Genomic DNA, 23265 nt, shown 5'->3' with positions numbered 1-23265 from the left:
GGCATTTTTGATAAAGTTGCGTGGGTATCCATTTTGTTGGAAGATGTTGTATAGGTGGTCTGTTTCCTTTTTCTGATGTTCTGAGTTACTGCAGTGTGTTTGTACTTATGTGAATGATGTTCTTATGTAGCTCCTCTTGTGGGAGGTTGGGTTGTTACTTTGGTAATGGAGCACTTGGTTAGTGTGGGTTGTTTTTCAATAGATTTGCGTTTCTAATTTGCCATTGTTTCCTCTGCTGATGAGGATATCCAGGAAGGATAGTGTGTTGTTGTTTTCTTCTTCCTTTGTGAATTTTATTCCTTTGAAGATGTTGTTGATTGTTTCATGGGTCTTCTCTAGTTGTTCCTTTTTTATTATGACGAAAGTGTCATCTACATACTGTAAGGATTGCTACATTCAGCGCTGAATAAAAGACTCCGTGAGACACAGGCTTGTACGAAAGCAGTTTACTCAGGTGTAATGCGTAGCGGTTACAGGCAAAGCCAGGATTGTCTTGGCGCAGTTACATACAGTGGTTTTATAGGGTTCCCCCCCTTGACCAGGAGTTACCCCTTGTTCCCGCCCTTTACCCCGTTTCCCTGGGTTACTCAGTTCATCAGCAGTGTTCTTCCCCTTGCCTTAATGGCAGGTTCAGCCGGGTTTCTTTGTCTCCCTGATTGCTGCCCTTTGTGTGTGTGATCGTTGTGTTCATTGGGCTTTTCTTCTGCGGGCCAAGCCAGGGCTCCTTGATTGCTTGAGGCTTGCTACTGAATTGCGGTGCTTCTGAGTTGTTGTGATTGGCGGTGCCTGGGGCACTCGAGGGAAGCTGGCTTTGTTATAAAAAATCCATTCCTGCCCTGAGTCAATTGCCACCACCTGCTAGTAGGGTCAGGCCAGGCGCACCTCATCAGCAGTGAGAGGAAAACAACAAAGGTCAGCTGTGCTCAGCAGAGTTTGCATAGTGTAGGGCTGCAGGGGCTACTGGGGCTTTGTGCAGTGGTACTGGGGGTGGCTGGCCACTGTGTGGGGCTAGAGGCGGCATTTCTCAGTGGCGGCAGCAGCAGCGTTGGGGCTGAAGTAGAGGCCTGGGGAGCGATGGCAGCTGGCTGAGACTGCTGAAGGCCTTTAGCCTCTACTTCACCCCAGCTCTGGCTGTGCAGGGCAATCAAAAGGGCATAGATGTGGGGGGAGATAGGCGGGGGAGCACCTGCGGTAATAAGTGCTGGTGGGCTGCCAAGTGCCCAAATTTTGATCACGTGACCACGGGGACACTACGATGGCTGTAACTTTGGGCATGGGTCATAGGTCCATTTTTTTAGCACCATCATAATTTCAGATGGTTGCTGTATGAATGATCGTTAAGTGAGGGCTGCCTGTAATGGTGAACACATGACTGAGAGATGCTGGGAAGGTTGTAATGCAGGCATTGGTCACAAAGTTACTTTTTCATCACCATCATAACTGAACAGTTGCTGTCCAAGACAGTCACTAAACAAGGACTACCTGTAATTGTTTTTGTGAAAGAACTACAACAGCAGGGAAAGAAACTGTCTAGGAATGACCTTGAACTTCCAGAAACCAAGAAGTGTTGCAAAGCAGTGTTTTCTTCCCCACTCTGCCTCTGCAAGAAATAAAAAGATTAAGTAGACGGCAACAAAGGACAAGCTTAAATAGTTACTTTCCAAATTGAAGACTGTATATACTTTTTTACTCCAAGTCGTGAATCTAATTAACTGAGTATATACAGTTTATATAAAACTTTACATACATTTGTGAATTCAAACACTGTCAGTTGGGTTGATAGACAAGAAATGGGATAAGGAGTGAAGGAAGGTTTTGGAATAGATTTTTCAAATGGGTTAAAGATGGTTGTACAGAGGGTTAAGAATGTGGTAATAAGGTAAGAACAGGAGAATAAGAATGTAGCACCCCACTCCACCTCACTGACTGATTCATTATTTACTTGAAAAATCACAAAACAATTGTGTTTGGACAAAGCAAAAATAAGTAAATATTGTGTACGGAAGACATTTTTATTTTCATATAAAGAAAGAAACAATGTCAAGGGAAAGGAAGAAAAGTGAAGAATGAAGAATCAGACTCAGATATCTCAATGAAATATGTAAGAAATTATCAACACCAATGACAGGACTGAACAATAATCTAAAACACAATAAATGATTAACAAAATGGAGGACATCAAAATTAATTTAAAGACAGAGATAGAGAATATCAGAGTTGATGTCTTAAAAACAGAGATTATGAGTATTGTGAAGAATGTTCAAGCCAATGTACAACAAGAGTTAAAAGAAAAACTAGAAAATCTGACACAAAAGTTGAAACTTCAGGAGTGAAAAGGCCAAGAAATTGAAAGGGCAATGGGGCAATTACACATAAGATTCAGAGGCATCCCAGGAGATTTTGGAAAAGATCTTGGAAGTTACTTCAAAGCCTTGATCCAGGACTACTTAAAAATTACAATACAATACAATACAAATATTTTAATGACCAAGTATAAAATATATACAAGGAATTTGTCTTTGGTGACAAACAGCAAGATCAATGGTGCGTTTGGATAACAACAGAAAATTAATAAACAGTAACAATAACACTGCCCAGTAAAATAACTTTTCCAAAAGAAGAAGCCACTGTCCAGTACATATCAAATCATATAGTATTTAACAGAGCAATGGCACAAGGGAAAAAACTATTCTGATGTCTAGATGTTTTAACATATGGAGCTCTATAGCGCCGTCCTGAAGGAAGAAGTTGGAAAAGATTATATCCAGGATGAGAAGAGTCTGCAGATATCCTCTCTGCCCTCCTTTTGACCCTCACAATATCTAGTTAACGGAGACTTTCTGGATAATGAACAAATTTTCAACATAAATTCCATATTTGCAAAAAAGAAAAAAAAGTACCCTGGGATATTCTTGTAAGATTTTTACATAGAAGAACAAGATGCTATTCTAAAGCAGCAGATTGAGACACTTTTAACTGTAGAATAGGAGCTGATCAAAATATTTCAAGATGTCTCCCCCAGAATAAGGAGAGAATTTGCATTTCTTATAAGTCTATTAAGAAATAAATCAGATATGGATGGAGAATCCCATTTGCATTGGAAGTCTGTCTGGGGGAAAAAAAGAATCGCTTCCTCCTTATGTGAAAGATCTAATGGACAAGGAATTTCCTGGCACAGGGAAGGAAACCTGTGATGAGAAAAGGGGAAATTAAGTGTAGCTGCAACACAATACTAACATTAAATTAGAATCAGAATGGATAAAACATTAATATCTTTAAATGTAAATGGACTCAGTTTACCTAATAAAAGAAGGATGATCTTTAACAAGCTTCAGACACACAAAGCTGATAATGTTTGTTTACAAGAGATGCACATAAAACAAGATGATGCCAATTTACTAAAACAGAAAAAAATAGGTCAAGAACATACTGTCTGGAAAAACAAAGAAAAAAAGTGGAATGCAGATTGTCCCCGGGTTAAGAATGCCAGGTTATAGACAACTCATAGTTAAAAACGTAGCGTATTGTAGCAAAATTCAAGTTAAATACACAATGATTCGAGTTAAATACACAATGGTTTGAGTTCTTACATAATACTACTTATACAGTATTATACAATAGTACTGTTCCAGCTTACATACAAATTTAACTTAAGGACAGATCTTGGGAATGGAACTTATTCTTAAAGGGGGGACTACCTGTAGTTACCTATCTCAAATCACTTTCCTGAGAAGAATTAGAATAACCAAAGGATATAGAAGGAAGGATTCTAATGTTGAAACTAAGGGAAAAAAGCAAATTTTTAACACTTGCATGTATCTACGCCCCAATCAGGGACAAAGAACAATTTTATAAGACTTCTTCATAAAAGATGCAGAGGGAGAAATTCTCATTATTTAGATAAATCAACTCAAGGGAAAAAAGGAGGAAAACTACCCATAAAAGTTTTCCAGTATATGGACACATTGGTACTGATAGATGCTTGGAGACTAAGAAATCCAGAAATAGGAGACCACATAATTTTCAGCCAGACACAAAATGTATTCAAGAATTGCTATGTGCTGGGTCTCAAAAACTCTTTTATAATCTATTGAGGAAGTGCAAATTTGTCTAGTGACATATGCAGATCATAATCCAATCTTAATCTCATGGTTTCAAGGAGAAAAACTACCTTTTAGATGGAGAGGAATGATGCATAATTACTTCAAGGAAATATTCTACAGAAATGTAAAGAATTAAAATCCTTCAAAATAAACATGACACCTGGGATGTCAGAGACAACCATGTGGGAAACAAGTGTGAAGCTTATATGAGAGGAATTTTCATAAGATTTGCAGTGAATAGGAAGAAAGAACACAACAGGCGGAAATCACAGTTGCAAGAAAAAATGAGGTAACTAGAACAAATTCATAAAGTTAACCCAAGACATCAAGCATTGAGAGAGTTGAATAAAGCCAATCAACAGTCAGACCTACTAGTGGATATAAAAAACAAATAATTCCAAGGTGGGATGCCTTCCATTAATATTTGAAAGTTTCTACAAATTATTATTTTTGTTTCAGAAGAGGTTAACCCAAAAGCAACAATTAGATTTCAGCTGTTCCTTTCTTTGAATATGAAATGAAATATGAAATTAGTTGGAAATGTAGAGCTGGGTATTCTCTTGAACTGTAGGATTGTTTTGCCAATGCAGAATTTGATACAGTGATTGCTTTAAAAAATGACAGCAAGAAAGAATTAAAACGTGGTGGTGTGTTCTCACCCAGGTCCTGGACAGCAGATCCACAGTGGCCTGGTTTGGGGCTGCTGTTTCTTAATGCCAGGTCAGTCAACAACAAGGCCCCCCCTTATATGTGATTTGATCACTGAGGAGTGGGCTGACCTGGCATGCATCACTGAGACCTGGCTGGGTCCCGAAGGGGCAATTCCCCTTTCGGAAATATGTCCAGCCGGGTTTATGGTCTGGCACCAGCTGAGACCCCAGGCCAGGGGAGAAGGGGTAGCGGTTTTCATCTGGGAATCTCTGTTGGCTTTCAGGGGCACTGCTCCACAAGTGGCTGGTTGTGAGACTCTGTTCCTGAAGTTGGGTTCTCGAGAACAATTGGGATTGTTGTTGCTGTACCAACCTCTCTGCTGTGTAGCAACTTCCCTGCCTGAGCTGCTAGAGGCCGTTGCGGTGCTGGCAGTGGAGTTCTCCAGACTTATGGTCTTGGGGGACTTCAATATGCTGTCCCTAGGGCATGCCTCAGAGGTGGCTCAGGAGTTTGTGGCCACCATGGCAGCCATGGGCCTGTCCCAGATTATTTGTGACCCAACTCGGGACAGTGGTCTCACACTGGACTTGGTTTCCTTGTCAGAGCAGTGGCAATGTGGTCTGAAGGAGGAATTACATCTATCCCCCTTGGTATGGTCAGATCACGCCCTGGTGGCCTTGAGATTCTCCTATGCTACCCCCCTCTGCAGGTAGGCAAGACCCATTCGATTGGTCCACCCCCGGCGATGGATGGACCCAATGGGGTTCCAAAGGGAGCTGGGAGTAATTCCCAAGAGTCTGCTGCATGGTCCAGCAGAGGCCTTGGCTGCTACCTGGAATAGGGCAGCAGCCGAGGCCTTTGACAAGATTGCACCCGTGCAACCTCTCTTGACCCATCGAACCTGACATTCCCTGTGGTTTACGGAGGAGTTGAGGATCTTGAAGAAGATTAAGAGATATCTAGAGCACCACTGGAAGAAAACAAGAACCAAACCTGACCGAACACAAGCTAGAGCCGCTATTAAGGCCTACCTTGTGGTGGTAAGAGCGGCGAAACGTCAACATTTCTCCACTCTTATTGCATCCACAGAATGCTGCCCAGCGGCCCTGTTTAAGATCACCTGATCCCTTCTGGGAAAGGAGGACCTGGTGGCCCATTTACAGGGCCACACAGAGGAGCTTTCTGGGCATCTGGAGGATAAAATCACTCAGATCCAGTTCCAGTTAGATGCCAAATGTGAGGTATGGTTTGTAGAGATGCCCAGGGTACAGACTTACCGTGTTATTGGGGAACAGTTTGATCCCGTTGAACCCGAGGAAGTGGACAGGGTCCTCCAGAGGGTCAGTGCCACCACCTAGATCCATCTCCCTCCTGGCTGGTTAAGGCTACTTGGGAGGTGACGTGGGTGGGTCTAGGCGATGGTGAATTCATCCTTGAGGGAGGGAGTGTTCCCAGTTCCCAGTTAAAGAGGCACTGGTGCATCTCTTCCTCAAGAAACCATCACTGGGTCCCACCTTATTGGACAATTTTTGTCCAGTCTCCCACCTCCCCTCTTTAGGTAAGGTGGTTGAGAAGGTGGTAGCTTTGCAGCTCCAGAGGATCCTGAAGGAAATAGGTTACCTGGACCCTTTTCAGTCAGGTCTCAGGCCCGGATACGGGATGGAAACGGCATTGGTTGCACTCATGAATGATCTCTGGCAGGAGCGGAAGGGGGTGGTGCATCCATCCTTGCTCTTCTTGAGCTCTCAGCAGCTTTCAGTACCATCGACCATGGTATCCTTTAGGGTCGGCTTAGGGGAGTTGGGAGTGGGCAGCACAATTTTGCGCTGGTTTTCTTATTTCCTCCAAGGTCGATCCCAATTAGTGTTGATTGGAAGCGAGAAGTCCAGCCCATGGCCCTTCCATTGTGGAGTGCCACAGGGTTTGGTACTCTTGGACACTCCATTTTAACATCTACATGAAACTGCTGGGTGAGATCATCTGCCACCATGGGATGAGGTATCATCAATATGCAGATGATACCCAGTTATACATCTCCATCCAGGATGACTTGAATGATGCTGTGGCCACCCTTTTGCGGTGCCTGGAGGCTGTGGAGGTCTGGATGGGGTGGAACAGGCTTCAGCTGAATCCTGGTAAGATGGAGTGACTGTGGATTGGAGGCCCTTCTGTATCCAAGGATTTGCCATCTTTGGTTTTGGACGGGGTTGCACTGCCCCAGATAGACCTAGTGTGTAATCTGGGGGTCCTCCTGGACTCACGACTCCTGCTTGAAGGAGGGCCTTTGCCCAACTTTGTGTGGTACACCAGTTATGTCCTTTCCTGGATCAAGAGGCTCTACAGTCAATCACTCATACCCTGGTCATCTCCTGGTTAGACTGTTGCAATGTGCTCTACATGGGGCTACCTTTGAAGAGTATCCAGAAGCTACAGCTGGTTCAAAATGTGGCCGCGCGGACAATCTTGGGTGCCCCAAGAATGGCACATATAACACCTTTACTGAGGGAGCTGCATTGGGTCTCAGGTCTAATTCAAGGTGTTGGTTATTACCTTTAAAGCCCTACATGGCATGGGTCCAGGTTACCTGAGGGACCATCTCACCCCCATCACATCAGCCCATCCCACCTGGTCAGGCAGAGAGAGCATGTTGCACACCCCGTCAGCAAGAGAATGTCAGCTGGTGGGGCCCAGAAAGAGGGCCTCCTCTGCTGTTACCCCTGGCCTTTGGAATATTCTCCCCCCAGAGGTGCAGCAGGCCCCTACCCTCCTGGCTTTTCAGACAGGACTAAAGACCTGGCTCTGCCAGCTTCCGTGGGGCAATAAGAATCTTAATCAATCCTGGGGGTGGCTGGCTGATGATGTTCCCCAAGCTTCCGTATTTTTCCGACTATAAGACGATACTTTTTTCTAAAATCCTTATCCTAAAAATTGAAGGGCGTCTTATGCAAGGAAGTAAGCCGAGGAGAGAACCGCACGGTGGCAAAACTGCCCATACTTTGTTTCTGCAGAGAGGCTTCCTCCTATTGCTAGCCTCCAGTCACGAGTGAAATAGCTTGTCTCCCAAACAGACTTCCTCCAATCACGAGCCTGATGTAACTGACGTCAGCTGATGCTGAACAGACCAATTAGAGGAAGGCTGTTTGCAGAGACAAGCTATGGGCAGTTTCACTCGTGCTTGAATGTAATCAGTTATGCAAAAGAGCCTGGAAATAGAGCTGCAGAGAGACGGTTTGGACCTCCTCCCACCGAGTGTATCAGGTAAATGTTGACTAATTACTAAATAAAAATGTGTTCTGCACTATCTTTAAAATATTGATTTTTTAATTTTGGGCTGGAAAGGTGGGGGTCGTCTTGTACATGGGGGCGTCTTATTGTCGGAAAAATACGGTACTTGCCCATTAACATCAATTCTTGGACTATGTTTATTATTTTTTTAGGACTATTTTATATTGTATTTTTAATTGATTTTAGCTTCTCTGTAAACTGCCCAGAGTTATTTTTTAATGAGATGGGCAGTGACAAGTATGACAGACAGACAGACAGACAGACAGATGAGATTTTGGAGTTAAATGCTGTAGACTTCCCAGGATCCTGCACATTTACTTCAATCCTTCCCACTTTCCCTTAGTTTGTTTATAGGGAGCTTGTGCATTCCCTATTCCCTTCCATTCCTTTGGAAAGCTATTCTTATTAGGGTTCCATAGGCAGCTGGATTTTATAACAAAGAAGTAGTAGCAGAGAAATTTACCTGATCATTCTCTGTAAGAACTCTACTTGGACTCTGTTCGTAAAGTAGTTGTCAGCAGAGCAGCTTGCGGTTGTAGATTACAGGGGATCTGCAGCTGTTACTCTTTTATTGGCATATGTTGTTTTTGTTTTTCTTGAGATTACAGAGATGTATGGCATTATGCAAAGTAAGCAGTATATACTAAATTTACTGGGTTTAGCTAGATTTTTGTGTTTCAGTTTTTTTCTGGAGGAGATGTTAGAAATGAGGAAGTAATTGTAAGTAACAGAACCTATAAACAGTTCTGTATATAAGAATTTTTCATTTAATATATTCCAAATAGTATTTAATTATATCCCAAATAGTATTCAAGATTATTTTGAGATTCTTTCTCGGATTTCTTCACTCTTTGGTATATTTTTGAAATCAGTTTCTTAGAGATTAAGGTCTCAGCTATGTGGAGTCCTTAAGCAAACCAAAAGACCCAAAGTAGCCCAAGAAGAAAAAACAGGAGTCATCTATAACATACAGTGTAAGGACTCTAACAATCACTATGTAGAGCAGACAGGCAGAAGGCTTGCAGAACGCAACTAGCAGTCAGAAGACATGACTGCTTAATCTCACAACACATGGACAGACTTAACCATAGTTTCAACCGGGAAACTGTCAGCATCTTAGACCAAGCTATATTCTCTTTTATTGGATCTCAGATATATTTAATTGCATTAGCATTAAAGTGCATTGGTGTTAACCAGATTATTGAATTGACAACTTAAACTTTTATCTCTTTCTTCATAAAACAAGACTTTTCTTTAGTAGTGTATTTTTCTTGAAACTGAACAGTGTACTTTAAAATACATATTTTGTCATCTTTTTGTTTCTTTTTTTTCTTTCCAGCATATAACCGAATACATGTTTTTAGTATTCTCATTCAGAGTTACATTGTTTTGGAGGAAAAAACAACAGTGAATATATGATAATTAGTTTTTTTCTTAGCTGGCAATACTTAGTCAACTTTGACTGATTTCAAATTCTAAACAGGATTGGATTTTCTTAGTACTTGGATGGGACACTACCAGGAAACCCCGGGGTTATAGGCAAGACTAGGAAGTAAAAAAACAAAAACAAAACCCAACATTCTGGAAAAAGGCAATGGCAAATCACTTCCATACTGTTACCAAGAAAGCTGCACAATCCTGTCTGTTGAAAACGCCTGAAGTGACTCTAGGGAGACTACTTTTAATTTGAAATAATTATAATGTGATTGACTGATAGCTTAATAATATAGTGGATTGTTGGTGGGTTGTCTGAGGCTTCTTATCCTGGGTGATTTCAAGGTTTATAACGGAGGCTACTCATTTAGAAGAAGCTTATTGGTTGATGTCTGAATGGATGACAACCATAGACCAGTTAGTTTCTGTGCCTCCATATGAGGTAGGGCATACTTTAGATGTGTATTCTGTTTGGTTGGAATTGATCTGAAGGCAGAAGACCTCTTTGTAATCCCTGTCATTGTCTAGTAATATTTTGCCTGTTTCCTGAATGGTAAAGACTTCCTTTTTTGGTAACATCATAGATGCTCTGGCTAATGATTTGTGTAATAGAAACAATTGTTTTTAAGGTCCTTCTTTCCTTTCACAGAGCCACATTAGTCCTCTGGTTTAATAGAGAGGTGTGGATGATGAAACAAAAGGGATATTAGCTTGAGAGCAAATGGAGGCAATCTTAGGGTGAAGAGGGTTGAGCCAATTTGGAGGATGGTTCCATGGCATTGAAAGCAGTGGAGGGCTGCTCTGAACAGACTTACTGCTTTTTCATATTGCGCAATGAACTACATTGGCTGCAAAGGTTTTATAGGCACATTATAAGATGTTACTTTTAACACATACATGGTATTTTTTTTGCCAATATATAGAAGGTCTGCTAGAACAGAGATTATCAGCCTTAATTGTACCCATGCCATTGTAGCATTTCTTGCTAATGATAAAGATGATATATTTTTATTACCCCTTTTCTGCACTTTGCATAATGTTGCTTATCCCAAAATGGAATAGCATGCTGGGTAGGTAGGTATGTTGATAGTTTTGATATTTAAACCACTATATAGTTGGGGGCCTGATTATCTGAGGTATTGCCCATCTGAATATACTTGTTTGCGTATTATGGTCAGAAGAGACTCCTTTAAAGATGTCCACTGTTTCTGAGCTCTGATTGTTGGCTACATAAAAAAGGGCCTCTGCCTTTGTTCTTCTGAAGCTGTGGAATGTACTCTGTTGGCAGATGTGCTGAGCCCTGCTTACCTTGTATTTTACATAGGATCTTTTCTATTTGAGTTAGTTTTAATAGAACAGTGTTTATAAGATTTTAAGTTTTTATCTTAAGTGTCCTAAGGGCAGAAAGATGGGTTATTGCTGAGATGATAATAATAATAATAATAATAATAATAATAATAATAATAATAATAATAATAGTAATACTAACGATACTACTACTATCTTCATTCAAAAATGTTCAGTCTATTTTTCTCTTGTCAGCATCATAGTTTTTCAGAAATAAAATGAAAAGTACAAGTTGCAAATAAAACATATCCTATACAGTACAAGCAACTGCACTTTTGTACAGCTAATTTAAACATAATTTGAAATGTAATACTCAACAGTTAAACCTTTTGTTGAAATTAGTGGCCTAGTTGATTTTGGTCTTTCTAATTGTTCAGGTGGTTGATGCACTGAACCTCTGAGTAACTTTATCATAGTTGAACTACTAACATTAGCTGAGTTCTTTTCTTTTTTCAGATGGACTTTCTGGCAGGGATCAGCCAGTAGAATTGCTAAATACGTCCAGAGTAAATCATATTCCAAGTTCTGGTAAGAGGGAAAGCATTTAGTTATCTAAAATTACACTATATGTGTAAAAGTATATATACTTGGAATTTCTGGAATTGCAATTTCTATCTTTTATTTTTTTGCAGTAAGTTAACAAAACTGGAAGAAAGTTTATTTTCTTTCACAACATTCTCACTGCAAATCATTATAGATCCCACCTTGTCCAAATGTATCTTCCTTTCAACTATTTGGATCGTTTTGTACGATCCTTTTTTGCAAAAACAAATAAATACATGGAATGGTAACTGCTCAGAAGTACAGTCATGTGAAAAAGAAAGTACACCCTCTTTGAGTTCTATGGTTTTACATATCAGGACATAATAAAAATCATCTGGTCCTTAGCAGTTCTTAACAGCCGAAGTTTTAGGAGTTTGCTGGTCTCGAGCATTGAGGTGTGTGTTAACACAATGCCAAAGAGTCAAGATATCAGCAATGATCTTAGAGAAGCAATTGTTGCTGCCCGTCAATCTGGGAAGGGTTACAAGGCCATTTACAAACCATTTAAAGTCCATCCTACAGTGAGGAAGATTATTCACAAGTGGAAAACATTCAAGACAGTTGCCAATCTTCCCAGGAGTGGACATCCCAGCAAATTCACCCCAAGGTCAGACTGTGCAATGCTCAGAGAAATTGCAAAAAATCCAAGAGTTACATCTCAGACTCTACAGGCCTCAGTTAGCATGTTAAATGTTAAGGTTCATGACAGTACAATTAGAAAAAGACTGAACAAGTATGGTTTGTTTGGAAGGGTTGCCAGGAGAAAGCCTCTTCTCTCTAAAAAGAACATGGCAGCACGGCTTAGGTTTGCAAAGTTGCATCTGAACAAATCACAAGACTTTTGGAACACTGTCCTTTGGACAGATGAGACCAAAGTGGAGATGTTTGGCCATAATGCACAGCTCCACTTTTGGTGAAAACCAAACACAGCATATCAGCACAAACATCTCATACCAGCTGTCAAGCACAGTGGTGGAGGGGTGATGATTTTGGCTTGTTTTGCAGCCACAGGACCTGGGCACCTTGCAGTCATTGAGTCAACCATGAACTCCTCTGTATCCCAAAGTATTCTAGAGTCAAATGTGAGGCCATCTGTCCAACAGCTAAAGCTTGGCTGACATTGGGTCATGCAACAGGACAATGATCCCAAGCACAGTAGCAAATCTACAACAGAATGGCTGACAAAGAAAAGAATCAAGGTGTTGCAATGGCCCAGACAGAGTCCAGACCTCAACCTGATTGAAATGCTATGGCAGGACCTCAAGAGAGCTGTGCATAAACAAATGCCCGCAAACCTCAATGAACTGAAGCAATGTAAAGAAGAGTGGGCTAAAATTCCTCCACAACGATGTGAAAGACTGATAAAGTCATATAGAAAACGATTACTTCAAATTATTGCTGCTAAAGGTAGTTCTACAAGCTATTGAATCATAAGGTGTACTTAGTTTTTCACACATGGCTTCTCCATTTTGGCTTTTTTTTTGCAAGATAAATGATGACATGGTGTAATATGTCATGTGTTATTGTTCATCTGAGGTTGTATTTACCTACTTTTGAGAACTGCTAAGGACTAGATGATTTTTATTATGTCCTGATACGTAAAACCATAGATCTCACAGAGGGTGTACTTTCTTTTTCACACTACTGTACATGGGACAAGGGTGTCTTTAATTGTGTACTAAAAAACAGCAATATCCCAATTTGTGCACGTGGATGTTTTATTTATTGGTCCTGAGAATTAGACTTAATAGAAGCTGGTACAGTTTTTTAAAATTACTGACTATTCTATGATTAAGATACTTGTTTCTTCAAGAAGATCCTCAAAATGGTGTCTAATTATCAGCTTTGCAATAGTTTTATTTTATATTTCTTGCTGCTTATTTTATATTTACTTATATGTCACATTTACATAGCCACCCATCTCATACAAAGCGACTCTGGGCAGCCTACAACAATTAAATAAAATAACAAGTGGATAAAAACAAGCATTATAAAAAGTGATTATTAAAATAAAAACATCAAAAAAATTAAAAATTTAGGTTTTAAAAATACAAAACCCACGGAGAGAGCAGAATATGGAGAGCAGTGGAGCCATCTAAGAATGTCTCCAGTTCCCAAAGATCCCCAGGCCTGATGACATAACCAGATCTTGAGGGACTTCCTAAATGACAGCAGGGAAGGGGCAAGCTTAACTTCAGGGGGGGAGGATGTTCCACAAGGAGGGAACCATGGCAGAGAAGGCCCGCCTCCTGGGACCCACCAAATGCAAGTCCCTGGCCGATGGAACATGTAGCATATTTTCCCTGCCAGATCTAATGGGACTGGCTGATGTAATTGGGAAGAGGTGATCCTTCAGATAACCTAGGTCCATGCTCTGAAGGGCTTTAAAGTTCAAAACCAACACCTTGAATTGGACCCAGAACCAGCAGCTAATGCAACTTGTGAAGCAGAGGTGTAGTTAGTGCTGTTCTAGGAGCACACATAACTGCCTGTGCTGCTGCATTCTGCACCAGTTGAAGCTTCCAGATGCTCTTCAAGGGCAGCCTCATGTATTGTGTATTACAGTAGTCCAATCTGGAGAGGTGACTAGGCATGAGTCACTGTGAACAGAGCCTCCCAATCCAGGAAGAGGCACAATTGGCACACAACCCAAAGCTTTGCGAAGGCCCTCCTAGCCACAACTGCCACCTGTTCTTCAAGCAGGAGTCACAAGTCTAGGAGGATCCCCAAATTGTGCACTGGGCCTTTCTGGGGCAGTGCCACCCCATCCAGCACCAAAGATGATATAGTCCCAGGCCATCAGGATCCCCAACCCAAAGCCACTCAGTCTTGCAAGGGTTCATTTGAAGCCTGTTGTTCCCCATCCAGACCCTCACAGCCTCCAGATACCGGAATAAGGCATCCACAGCATCACTTAATTCACCAGGGGCAGAGATGTATAGTTGGGTATCATCGGCATACTGATGATACCTCACCCCATGGCGACAGATGAGCTCACCCAGTGGTCTCATGTAGATATTAAATAGGAGAGGGGAGAGCCCTGAACCCTATGGCACCCCACATAGTATGGACCGAGGGTAGGACCTCTCCTCCCCTATCATCACCAACTAGAATCGACCCTGGAGAAAGGCAAACCAGCACAGCACCATGATGCCCACCCCCAGTCCCCTGAGCTGATCCAGAAGGATACCATGGTCAATGGTATCAAAAGCTGCCAAGAGGTCAAGTAGGACAAGGATGGATGCACAACCTGTTACTGATGATTTTTCATTTGTCATGTTTTATAATCAGTTTTATTCAAATGGTAGACATATATTATTACTACTAGTAGCTGTGACAGTTATACTAGCGGTGAAGTAAGTTCTATTTTATTATATCTCATAAGAATAATTGAAGGTGCTATACATATGAAGGTGCTATACTTTATGTCAAGAACAGCCATCATTTTGGAATTCTGAGATTATGTTGTGGGTGTGCTCAGAAAATGGTTTCTGGGGAGCTTGCCTGTTCACAGTATGACCACTATGATACACATACTCTATCATTTTCTGCAAGGCAAATTGATGAGCTCCCTATCATCCCACATAGCACTCAAAGTTTTTTCCCCAAGCAGATGGGCTCGTTTTTAGGTAGGAGCATTGCACTGTTGTTATTTTGAAGAAAGGTCTCTTGACAAGCTCTTAAAGAACGGATTGGATACTTTTGGTAAGGTGGGTTCACAGCTGGGTGGCTAACTCTACATCAGATTGGAGAGCAGGAACTAGTGGGATTTTGCAGGGATCTGTCCCAGGACCAGTATTATTCAACTTAAATGACCTGGATAATGGGATTGGCTGCTTGTTAAGTTTGTGGATGATACAAAATTGGGAGGTGTCAGAACCTCGAGCAATCAAGCTATCAGCTCATTAGTTGCTTGCTTTGTTTCTGCTATTTGTTTAGTGGTGGGAGGGGGGAGCAAGGAAGGTGAGACCATTAACCCAGATGGACTGTTATCTAAAGCCAGGAATGTACAAGGTCGGACCAACATGAGAACCCAGTACTGGCTGAGGGGAAGGAGGGGTAAACAAGAGGGTAAAAGTAGAGTGGTAAAGCACAGGCTTTTAGTTTCAGCAATGCTTTTAAGCTGCATATACATCTCAATAAATGAACTTCTTTTTGAACTTATTACGAGTTTCAAGAGATTTTTCTTCATTGGGATTTGAACATCGTAGTTCTGACAGGAGGTCTGGCCAAAATCTAGGATGGCAGAACAAGATTACAGTCTAATCTAGGCAGGCTGGAAGACTGGACTGAGGAGAACAAGATGTCCTTTAACAGGAAGCTGTTGGTGGTTTCTGAGACGTTTCTGATGTATGGCAGTGTGATCCTTTTCATAGCTTGTGTTGGTTGTGTTGTAGTAGGTTGAGTAGTCAGGCACCTTTTGATAAAGTTGAGTGGATATCCATTTTGTTGGAAGATGTTGTATAGGTGGTCTGTTTCCTTTTTCTGCTGTTCTGGGTTGCTGCAATGTGTTTGTGCTCACTTGAATAATGTTCTTACACAGCTCCTCTTGTGGGAGGTTGGGTTGTTACTTTGGTAATGGAGTACTTGATTAGATGGGTTGAATTCTGATAAACCTGGGTTTCTTATTTACTTTGTTTCCTCTGCTGATGAGGATATCCAGGAAGGGTAGCGTGTTGTTGTTTTCTTCCTCTCTGGTGAATTTTATTCCTTTGAAGATGTTGTTGATGGTTTCATGTGTCTTCTCTAGTTGTTCCTTTTTAAATATAACAAAGGTGTCGTCTACATACCGGATCCATATTTTAGGTTGTATTTGAGGAAGTGCTATAGCTTCTAGGCATTGCATTACAATCTCTGCTATGAGTCCTGACAGTGGTGATCCCATGGGTGTGCCTTTGATTTGTTGGTATATTTGTCCATCAAACTGAAAATAGGTAGTGAGGCAGAGGTTGATAAGGTCCATGATTCTAGGTATTTTGATCTGGGTGTATTTGGTTAAGTCGGGTATGTTGTGTAGTACCGCTGATATGGATTCTTTCACTAGTTTGGATTTCACAAGCTAAATCCAAAAATGCAAGAGAATTCTTGGAAGCTTGGTATTCAGACAAGGCAACAATTAACAGACACATAGAGATAAACAGCATCTACGTACTATTCAAAAGAGACAAAAGACCAGAAGATCGCCTCACCAGCAGTCATCATCCAGATAAGCAAAGGTTACCACCAGGCACACAATCAAACAGTAAACATATGCTAATCAAGGAACTACCAGAGGAGCAAAACAAAACCCACACCCCCAACAGCACTGGCAAAACATGCCATGGTATATAAATAAAGAGCAAACCCCATCCCATTTTAGCACTGAAGATGTTACCAACCCGGATAATGAAATGTTTGCAAGAAAAGAACCAAGCTCAGAGAACCCCAAGGACTCCACAGTTCAACCCTGAGCTATGCATATTCACCTCTATTGATATCTTTAATATTATTAAACAACATCTGCCTATCCCAGGTCCTTGGGAAGGACTTGATGGGTGGACAAAAATACCAAATCCAGTCTAAACATCTGGCTGTCTGTGTGACCAGCCATAATAATAATACATCCTGTGAGGATAGGCTGAAAGAACTTGTGATGTTCAGTCTGGAGAAAAAAAAGATGGAAACAAGACACGATATCAGTGTCCAGGCACATAAAAGGGTGCCATAGAGAAGCTGGAGAAGTTTTTTTATTGCCACGGAGAAACTAGCACTAGAAGTAACAGGTATAAGCTATAGCTACCTAGATTTCATTTGAATGTAAGGAAGAACTTTCTGACTGTAACATCTGTACAACAGTGGAACAGTCTACATCTGGCAGTTGTGGGTTCTCTATTTCTGGAGGTTTTTAAGAAGAGGCTAGACAGCCACTTCTCAAATATAGTTTAATTGGTTTTTTGTACATTGCAGAGGGTTGGACTAGATATTGTCTGGGGTCCTTTCCAATTCTACAGTTCTGTGTTTCTATGATTAAAAAAAACCCTCTATTCATAGGGTAAGGATGGTTTGATGCTTTTTTCTTTAACTGAGATGTTATATTGCTCTCTAATGCATCAGTCCCTTTGTATTCTTGGTTTTACAAGCAATTAAGTATCTAGAATTCTGCACAGTTTTTTAATTGGATTAAATAATTAGCTAGATTACTGGTTTCTAGTGGGAACTTTCCATGGAGACTTGGCCAGACAGATTTCTTATATTCTTATTACTCTTAGACTTGTATGTCTTGGGTCCCTAGATCAGTTTTCAGACATGTTCTCTTATTGTTCCCTGGCCGTTTGTTGGGGCAGTTCTGAATTTTACCATTAACTTTCCTATTAGCATGAAATATTCCCTTTGGCATTTGTCAGTTACTATCACTTCCAGTGGCAGTATATGCTCATCCATTATTTTTATTTGATTCTGTGGTGGTGGTGGTGGCAATGTTATTCATTTCACCCACATTAGTTTTTTTTTTTTTGTTCAGGCCTGGTATCTCTCCTGGGCACAGACATCAGGAGATTTCAACCTTCCTTTCTGCCCAATGTCAAAGACTCCTTGCACTGATAGAAAAAACAGATTACAGGTAGTCCGCAGTTTAAGAACGAGTTCTATTCCTAAGGTCTGTCCTTAAGTCAAATTTGTATGTAAGCCAAAACAGTATTATTGTATAATACTGTATAATTAGTATTGTGTAATGAACTTGAACCATTGTGTATTTACCTCAAATTTTGCTGCAGTAGGCTCTCTTGTTAACTCCGTCCTTAAACCGGGCATTCTTAACCTGGGGACTACCTGTACGCTAATGCAGGTTGTTTTTTCCCCCTCTCTTTCCTAGTAAGTATCAAGGCTGTCATGTCAGGATGGGGAGTGCACTTTCTATCCATTTGTGTTTGAGACACTTTGTCATAAAACATCCCATCATATAAGCTGTTGATGGTCCATAAAACATCCCATAAGATAGTTCTGATTATATCAGAGAGCTCCATACAGGTAGTCCTTGACTTAAGACCATTCATTTAACAACCGTTCAAAGTTACGGCAGCACTGAAAAAAGTGACTTATGACCTGACCCCACGGTCATGTGATCAAAATCCGGGCACTTGGCAACTGGCATGTATTTGTGACGGTTGCAGCATCCCAGGGTCATGTATTCGCCATTTGCGACTTTCCCAGCCAGTTTCCGACGAGCGAAGTCAGTGGGGGAAGCCAGATTCATTTAATGACCATGTGATTCATTTAATGATCATGGTGATTCGCTTAACGACCATGGCAGAAAAGGTTGTAAAAACTTCTACTTAGTAATGGAAGTTCTGGTTCCAATTGTGGTTGTAAGTCGAGGATTACCTGTAGTTATCTGGTACATCAACAATAAGGTAACAGGAAATCAAACCCACTTTGGGACCTGACTCATAGCTATGGAACAGATAGCTAACATTTTTTTTCTGTCAGCAGTCAACATGGCTCAGGAGGACAACATTTTAACTGATAGTTGAGTACCATGTAAGTTAGAGCACACTATTGGAAATTGTACCTGATGTCAACGATTCTCCTCTGATACTTTGTAATGCTCTATTAGTCAATCTGTTTGCATCCAAGCACAACAGTCAGTGCATCTAGTCCTAAATCAGGGGATGGTGAGCCTCCATTTGTTTTCCCAGACAGAGCTGCTTACTTTACTTTTTACTGCCCATTTCACTCATAATCAGGGTCATGGCAAAAATCCATTTGGATGCCAGTAATGATCTGCTTATTACACACTGGCCTCAGTCAACATCTTTTGTGCCTTCCCTGCTCATCTGTCAAGACAACCTCCGTCTTCCATGTCTGCTAGAGCTGCTATTCTGTGTCCAGGCCAGGTTTATCACTTGGATTTTGATTCTCTCAATCTAACAAGTCAGATTTTGGTACCAAATTTTTTGGAAACACAGATAAAAGACTTTTACACACATCCAGAAAATCTTTCATCAGAAAACTATACAAAGTGAAGTGGAATAATTGCTTGTTTATATGGCACATTTCCACTTTGATTCAGCAGCCTGTATTACATCACATTTTTCATTTTTTTAAAAAAAGTGAAGTGAAACGGCTTGGTGTTTATTTATTTATTTCCTGTACTGCAAGATTGTTTAGCTGCTACCTTAGGCTTCTACCTGTAGATTATGGTATCTCCTTTTTCAGAACCCTTGGTTAAATAATTTATGAGGGGTTTCCTTGATTTATATCTTCCTGTTCACTGTCAGTACTGACTAAGCAATGCTTTTTGGTGCTCTTAATGCTTATGTGAAAGCTGTTTGAAGCTTATGGCCTAAGTTTCTCTAAACCTCTCCTCTTGGAAGACTGCATTCTTGGTAAATGTAATGTAAGCACTATGAACTTATGGGCATTGCACCCTATGAGTAAATTTGCCTTTCTTTACTATGTGTCAGAAAAAGGTTGGACATTAGCCAATCATTTTATTTCCCCAAAGATGGTGTCTGTTTTTGATATGAGACAGAATATTGTCTTACTACCCTTTTTCCTAGATTCTTCAACACATTCATGTAAATACCTCAGTGTTTGAAGGGCTCTTTATTTGCATACATTTCTTGATTTTCAGAAAGATGTTTCTTGTTATGCTTTCAGGGATTTCACAAGGAGCTCAACTTATCTCTTTTTCATTTATTCAAGAATTTATTGCTACTCTAAGGCATGAATTAGCCAAGTGGCAAGCTGGTTTCCATTTTACAGCTGTTTTATGAGAGTCATATTGGCTTCAACAGCTTTTCTCTGTCATGTTCTGGTGCAGTTTTGTTTAGAGTTGCTTGGTGCTATGCCTTCAATATTTATTCAGCACTACCATCCTGACCTTCAGTTAGGCAGTAAGCTGGAATCATTATTATTCCTTGTGGTAGTCTCAGAAATTTAGGAGATCAGTGTAAGCTCTGCTTGTATGAAGGCATAGTACGTGGAGGTATAAGACCTACTAAAAATCTCTAAAAGTCTGGAATGTTCTCTAAGGAATTTTGCACAAGTATATAAATCTTATATGTGAATTCACAGAGGGCCAAAGATCTCTGTTTACAGGTAGGTATCAGTTTTTCCTTTGACTGTAACAGTCACTTGCTTAGACTATTTCAGTGGGATTCCTGAAGCACCCTTTAAATTTTCTGTTTTCTCAGTTCTTCTGAAATGCTACTAATATCCTGTGCTGTCCAATCTGTGCTTAAATCCCCTTGATCACTGAGATTTGATTCTAGTAACAATGGGATTTAAATGCAGTGAATGAATGAATGCATGCATGGATGCATGAATGAATATAGTCAGCCAGCCAGCCAGCCAGCTGTTCAAAGTTCTGTAAGTAGGACTTGATAGCAGAAGTCACTCTGAGTTGTGAACAAGGCTGTTTATCACTACAATAATTCCTTCCCTCTCCTTTGTGTAAAGATGCTTTACATAGCGAGCACCAGCGTTTTTATTGTTTTTTCCCTTTTTAATTACCATTATTTGCAATATTGTAGAATTCCAGAATAAGAAATAAATCTGTAGTGGTTTTTTAATCACAACAGGAAGGATTATAACCATTTGCTCTTTCTTGGGTAGATAAAAATTTGTCCCAAATTGCCCTGATTCACCCAAAATTTGAGCTTTTGCCCTGAGTAAGAGCATAACCCCAGTTTTTTACATTTAGTATCCAGGATTATCTTGTACTGAGGAGTAAGATAATTCTAAAGGGAGAAGACAGAACAGAATTACCACTCTCATGGATTTTCCTTGAGTATACCAGAGGATGCCTGAGCCCTCTGGAGCAGATTGCAGAGGAGAGCAGAATTGCTGATTAACTTCCTTTTCATTTCACCAATGGGTATGTACCGCTGGATAAGAAATCTTTCATGGACTTACATTGGACCTAATTCAAACTCAAGGTGCAGAGGTAGGCAATCTTTATTTAATTTGGGAGATTTAAGGAATATAGTAATCATGGTACCTGCAGGTCCATATTGTTGACTCCTGTTTTATGTGCTCGTCCTCAAAAACATTTGATGATGTAATGGTCCACATGCAAGAATGGTTGGGAATGAATAATTTAAAAGGATGGCGTAGATGAAACTATTTTTGGCCCTGACCTTTTCCCTCTTCTCCTACTGTCACATTACCCAGTTTTTAGACATATGGGTAATAGATATGATGAAGTTAAGGGATAGGAAAATAGAGCACCACCTTTCACAGAATATTCCACAAACATTACTATGCTGCCTTGAGTGTTCTGGATCATCATCACCAGCTGTAGAACTGGATTTGGGAGGGAGCTGCTGATCCTCTGACAAATTTCTTTCCTTCAACTGCTAATGGAAAGGAGAGGTCACTACCGTTTTCTGCTTCTTTTGGAGAATCAAAGTGGGCCTTTTCTCTGTCTGATTCTCATTCACCATGATGCTACTGTAGCTAGTGGGACTGTAGCTAGAGCAGAATATGTAGGCGTGTTGATAAAATCAAACCTCCTTGGAGGAGTCAAATGGGAAAAAGTCTTAAAGTGAACCCTCTGTATAAAAGGAGAAAGGTCTTAATTTGATAAACATGAGAGTATGTATTTAGCAAACTGCTCAGCTGTACTTTTGCTATCAGTATACACACACACAGTATACACACACAACACCTACATGGGAGAATTCTCCAAAATAAGCAAGTTGGTCTTATTTTGGGGTCAGGGATCTCCTTATATTGTACACTTTACAGAAGATTCGTGGGGAAATCCATCTCTCCTATTTTGCCACCTCTCCTACTCTGATTAAAGAAAAACAGGCAACTAGGTTTATTTACCATAAGGAACAATGGAAACATTGGCAGTGAGTCACAATTCACTTTGTGCAGATCTCTCACAATTAACTTGTTCTTCCTCTTGATTTTACACCAATAGCAGCCAGAATGGTCTGCTTTTATGTCTGCTACTTCACATCCAAAAGTTCATCTCCCAGATCACCTCAGCTTATGTAAAAAGGTGCAGTAATGACATGGTTGTCTCTCCTGATGTACTGGCCTGGACACTTAGACTCAAACGATCTCATTCCAGAAGCAAGAGACAACATAGGACACTCCAATCACAACTCTCTGAACAGCATGGAGCACTTGAAATAGCATTTCATAAAGAGAGAAGATTAGTGTAGAACTACTAGAACTGTGGTATATTTCTTTAAAGGGGGCTATTTGTGCTAATGGTTGAAAAAAATTGAGAAACAAATTGGTATACCAATGTGTATGGTTCTTCATTAATTTCTCTTTTTGTTTTGATTGAGCTGAAAAGTTTCCAGTTCCATTCATGAGAATCTGCTGCAGTTGAAATGCAATAAGGGAAATTGATGTTCTGCTACCCATCAAATCTTTTTCTTTTTTTTTCATAATATTTATTAAAGATTTTAATTACATTAGGAAAAGCAAACTAAACTCGTGAAAAGAAGAAGAAATAGAAAGAATAAAAAGTGCAAAGAAAGAAAAAAGAAAGTAAGATAAATAAAGAAGTGACTTCTGAACTTCATCACAAGTAAAAACAAATTTGATAACTCTTAACGCCTTATAAAATTACAAACAAATATCTTTTCATGCCATAACCCATCCATTATCTACATGCAAATCCATAAATCATCAACTTTTCAATCCTAGTGTTAGCAAAGTCTGTAAAGGGTTACCAGAGCTTTATAAAAATATGTCTTATTTTAACCTTGACCAAACAAACCAACTTTATATTCCTTTCTTTTACTTCTGACAATCTAGACCTTTAATTCATTCAGATCTTTCTGTAGGATTTGGTCTCTCTTCAATTTTTCTTGTTCCCAGAGGCTTCTTTGAGGCTTTAGCCAAACCTCTTTTGTACATCAAGTAAAAATTCATTATCCAGGTTATTCTCTTGTATGCA

At 40.3% G+C, this 23265-nt stretch overlaps 1 protein-coding gene and 1 pseudogene across 7 annotated transcripts in view; both read left to right on the top strand.

The window, feature by feature from the left end:
- The window catches only part of HDAC4 (histone deacetylase 4), a 204736-nt gene that overhangs the window by 38722 nt on the left and 142749 nt on the right, over nucleotides 1-23265 (top strand). For 5 of the 7 annotated variants that reach the window (XR_015795164.1, XM_088135537.1, XM_088135533.1 and 2 more), the window contains exon 3: nucleotides 11277-11348. The exons of the other annotated variants lie outside the window; for them this stretch is intronic. Coding sequence is in view for 4 of the 5 variants with exons in the window: in XM_088135537.1 (XP_087991663.1) it covers nucleotides 11277-11348 (72 nt within the window). In the remaining variant the exon portion in view is untranslated. The remainder of the gene's footprint in view (nucleotides 1-11276; nucleotides 11349-23265) is intronic. 7 annotated transcript variants of the gene reach the window in all.
- LOC148216518 (uncharacterized) lies at nucleotides 2169-5467 on the top strand (annotated as a pseudogene).

Source organism: Python bivittatus, unplaced genomic scaffold (assembly GCF_059951505.1).
Source record: "Python bivittatus isolate LINGU-HERP-01145 unplaced genomic scaffold, Pbiv_v1 ctg000200_np1212, whole genome shotgun sequence".
NCBI lineage: Eukaryota > Metazoa > Chordata > Lepidosauria > Squamata > Pythonidae > Python > Python bivittatus.
This window is presented reverse-complemented; position numbering and strand designations above follow the sequence as displayed.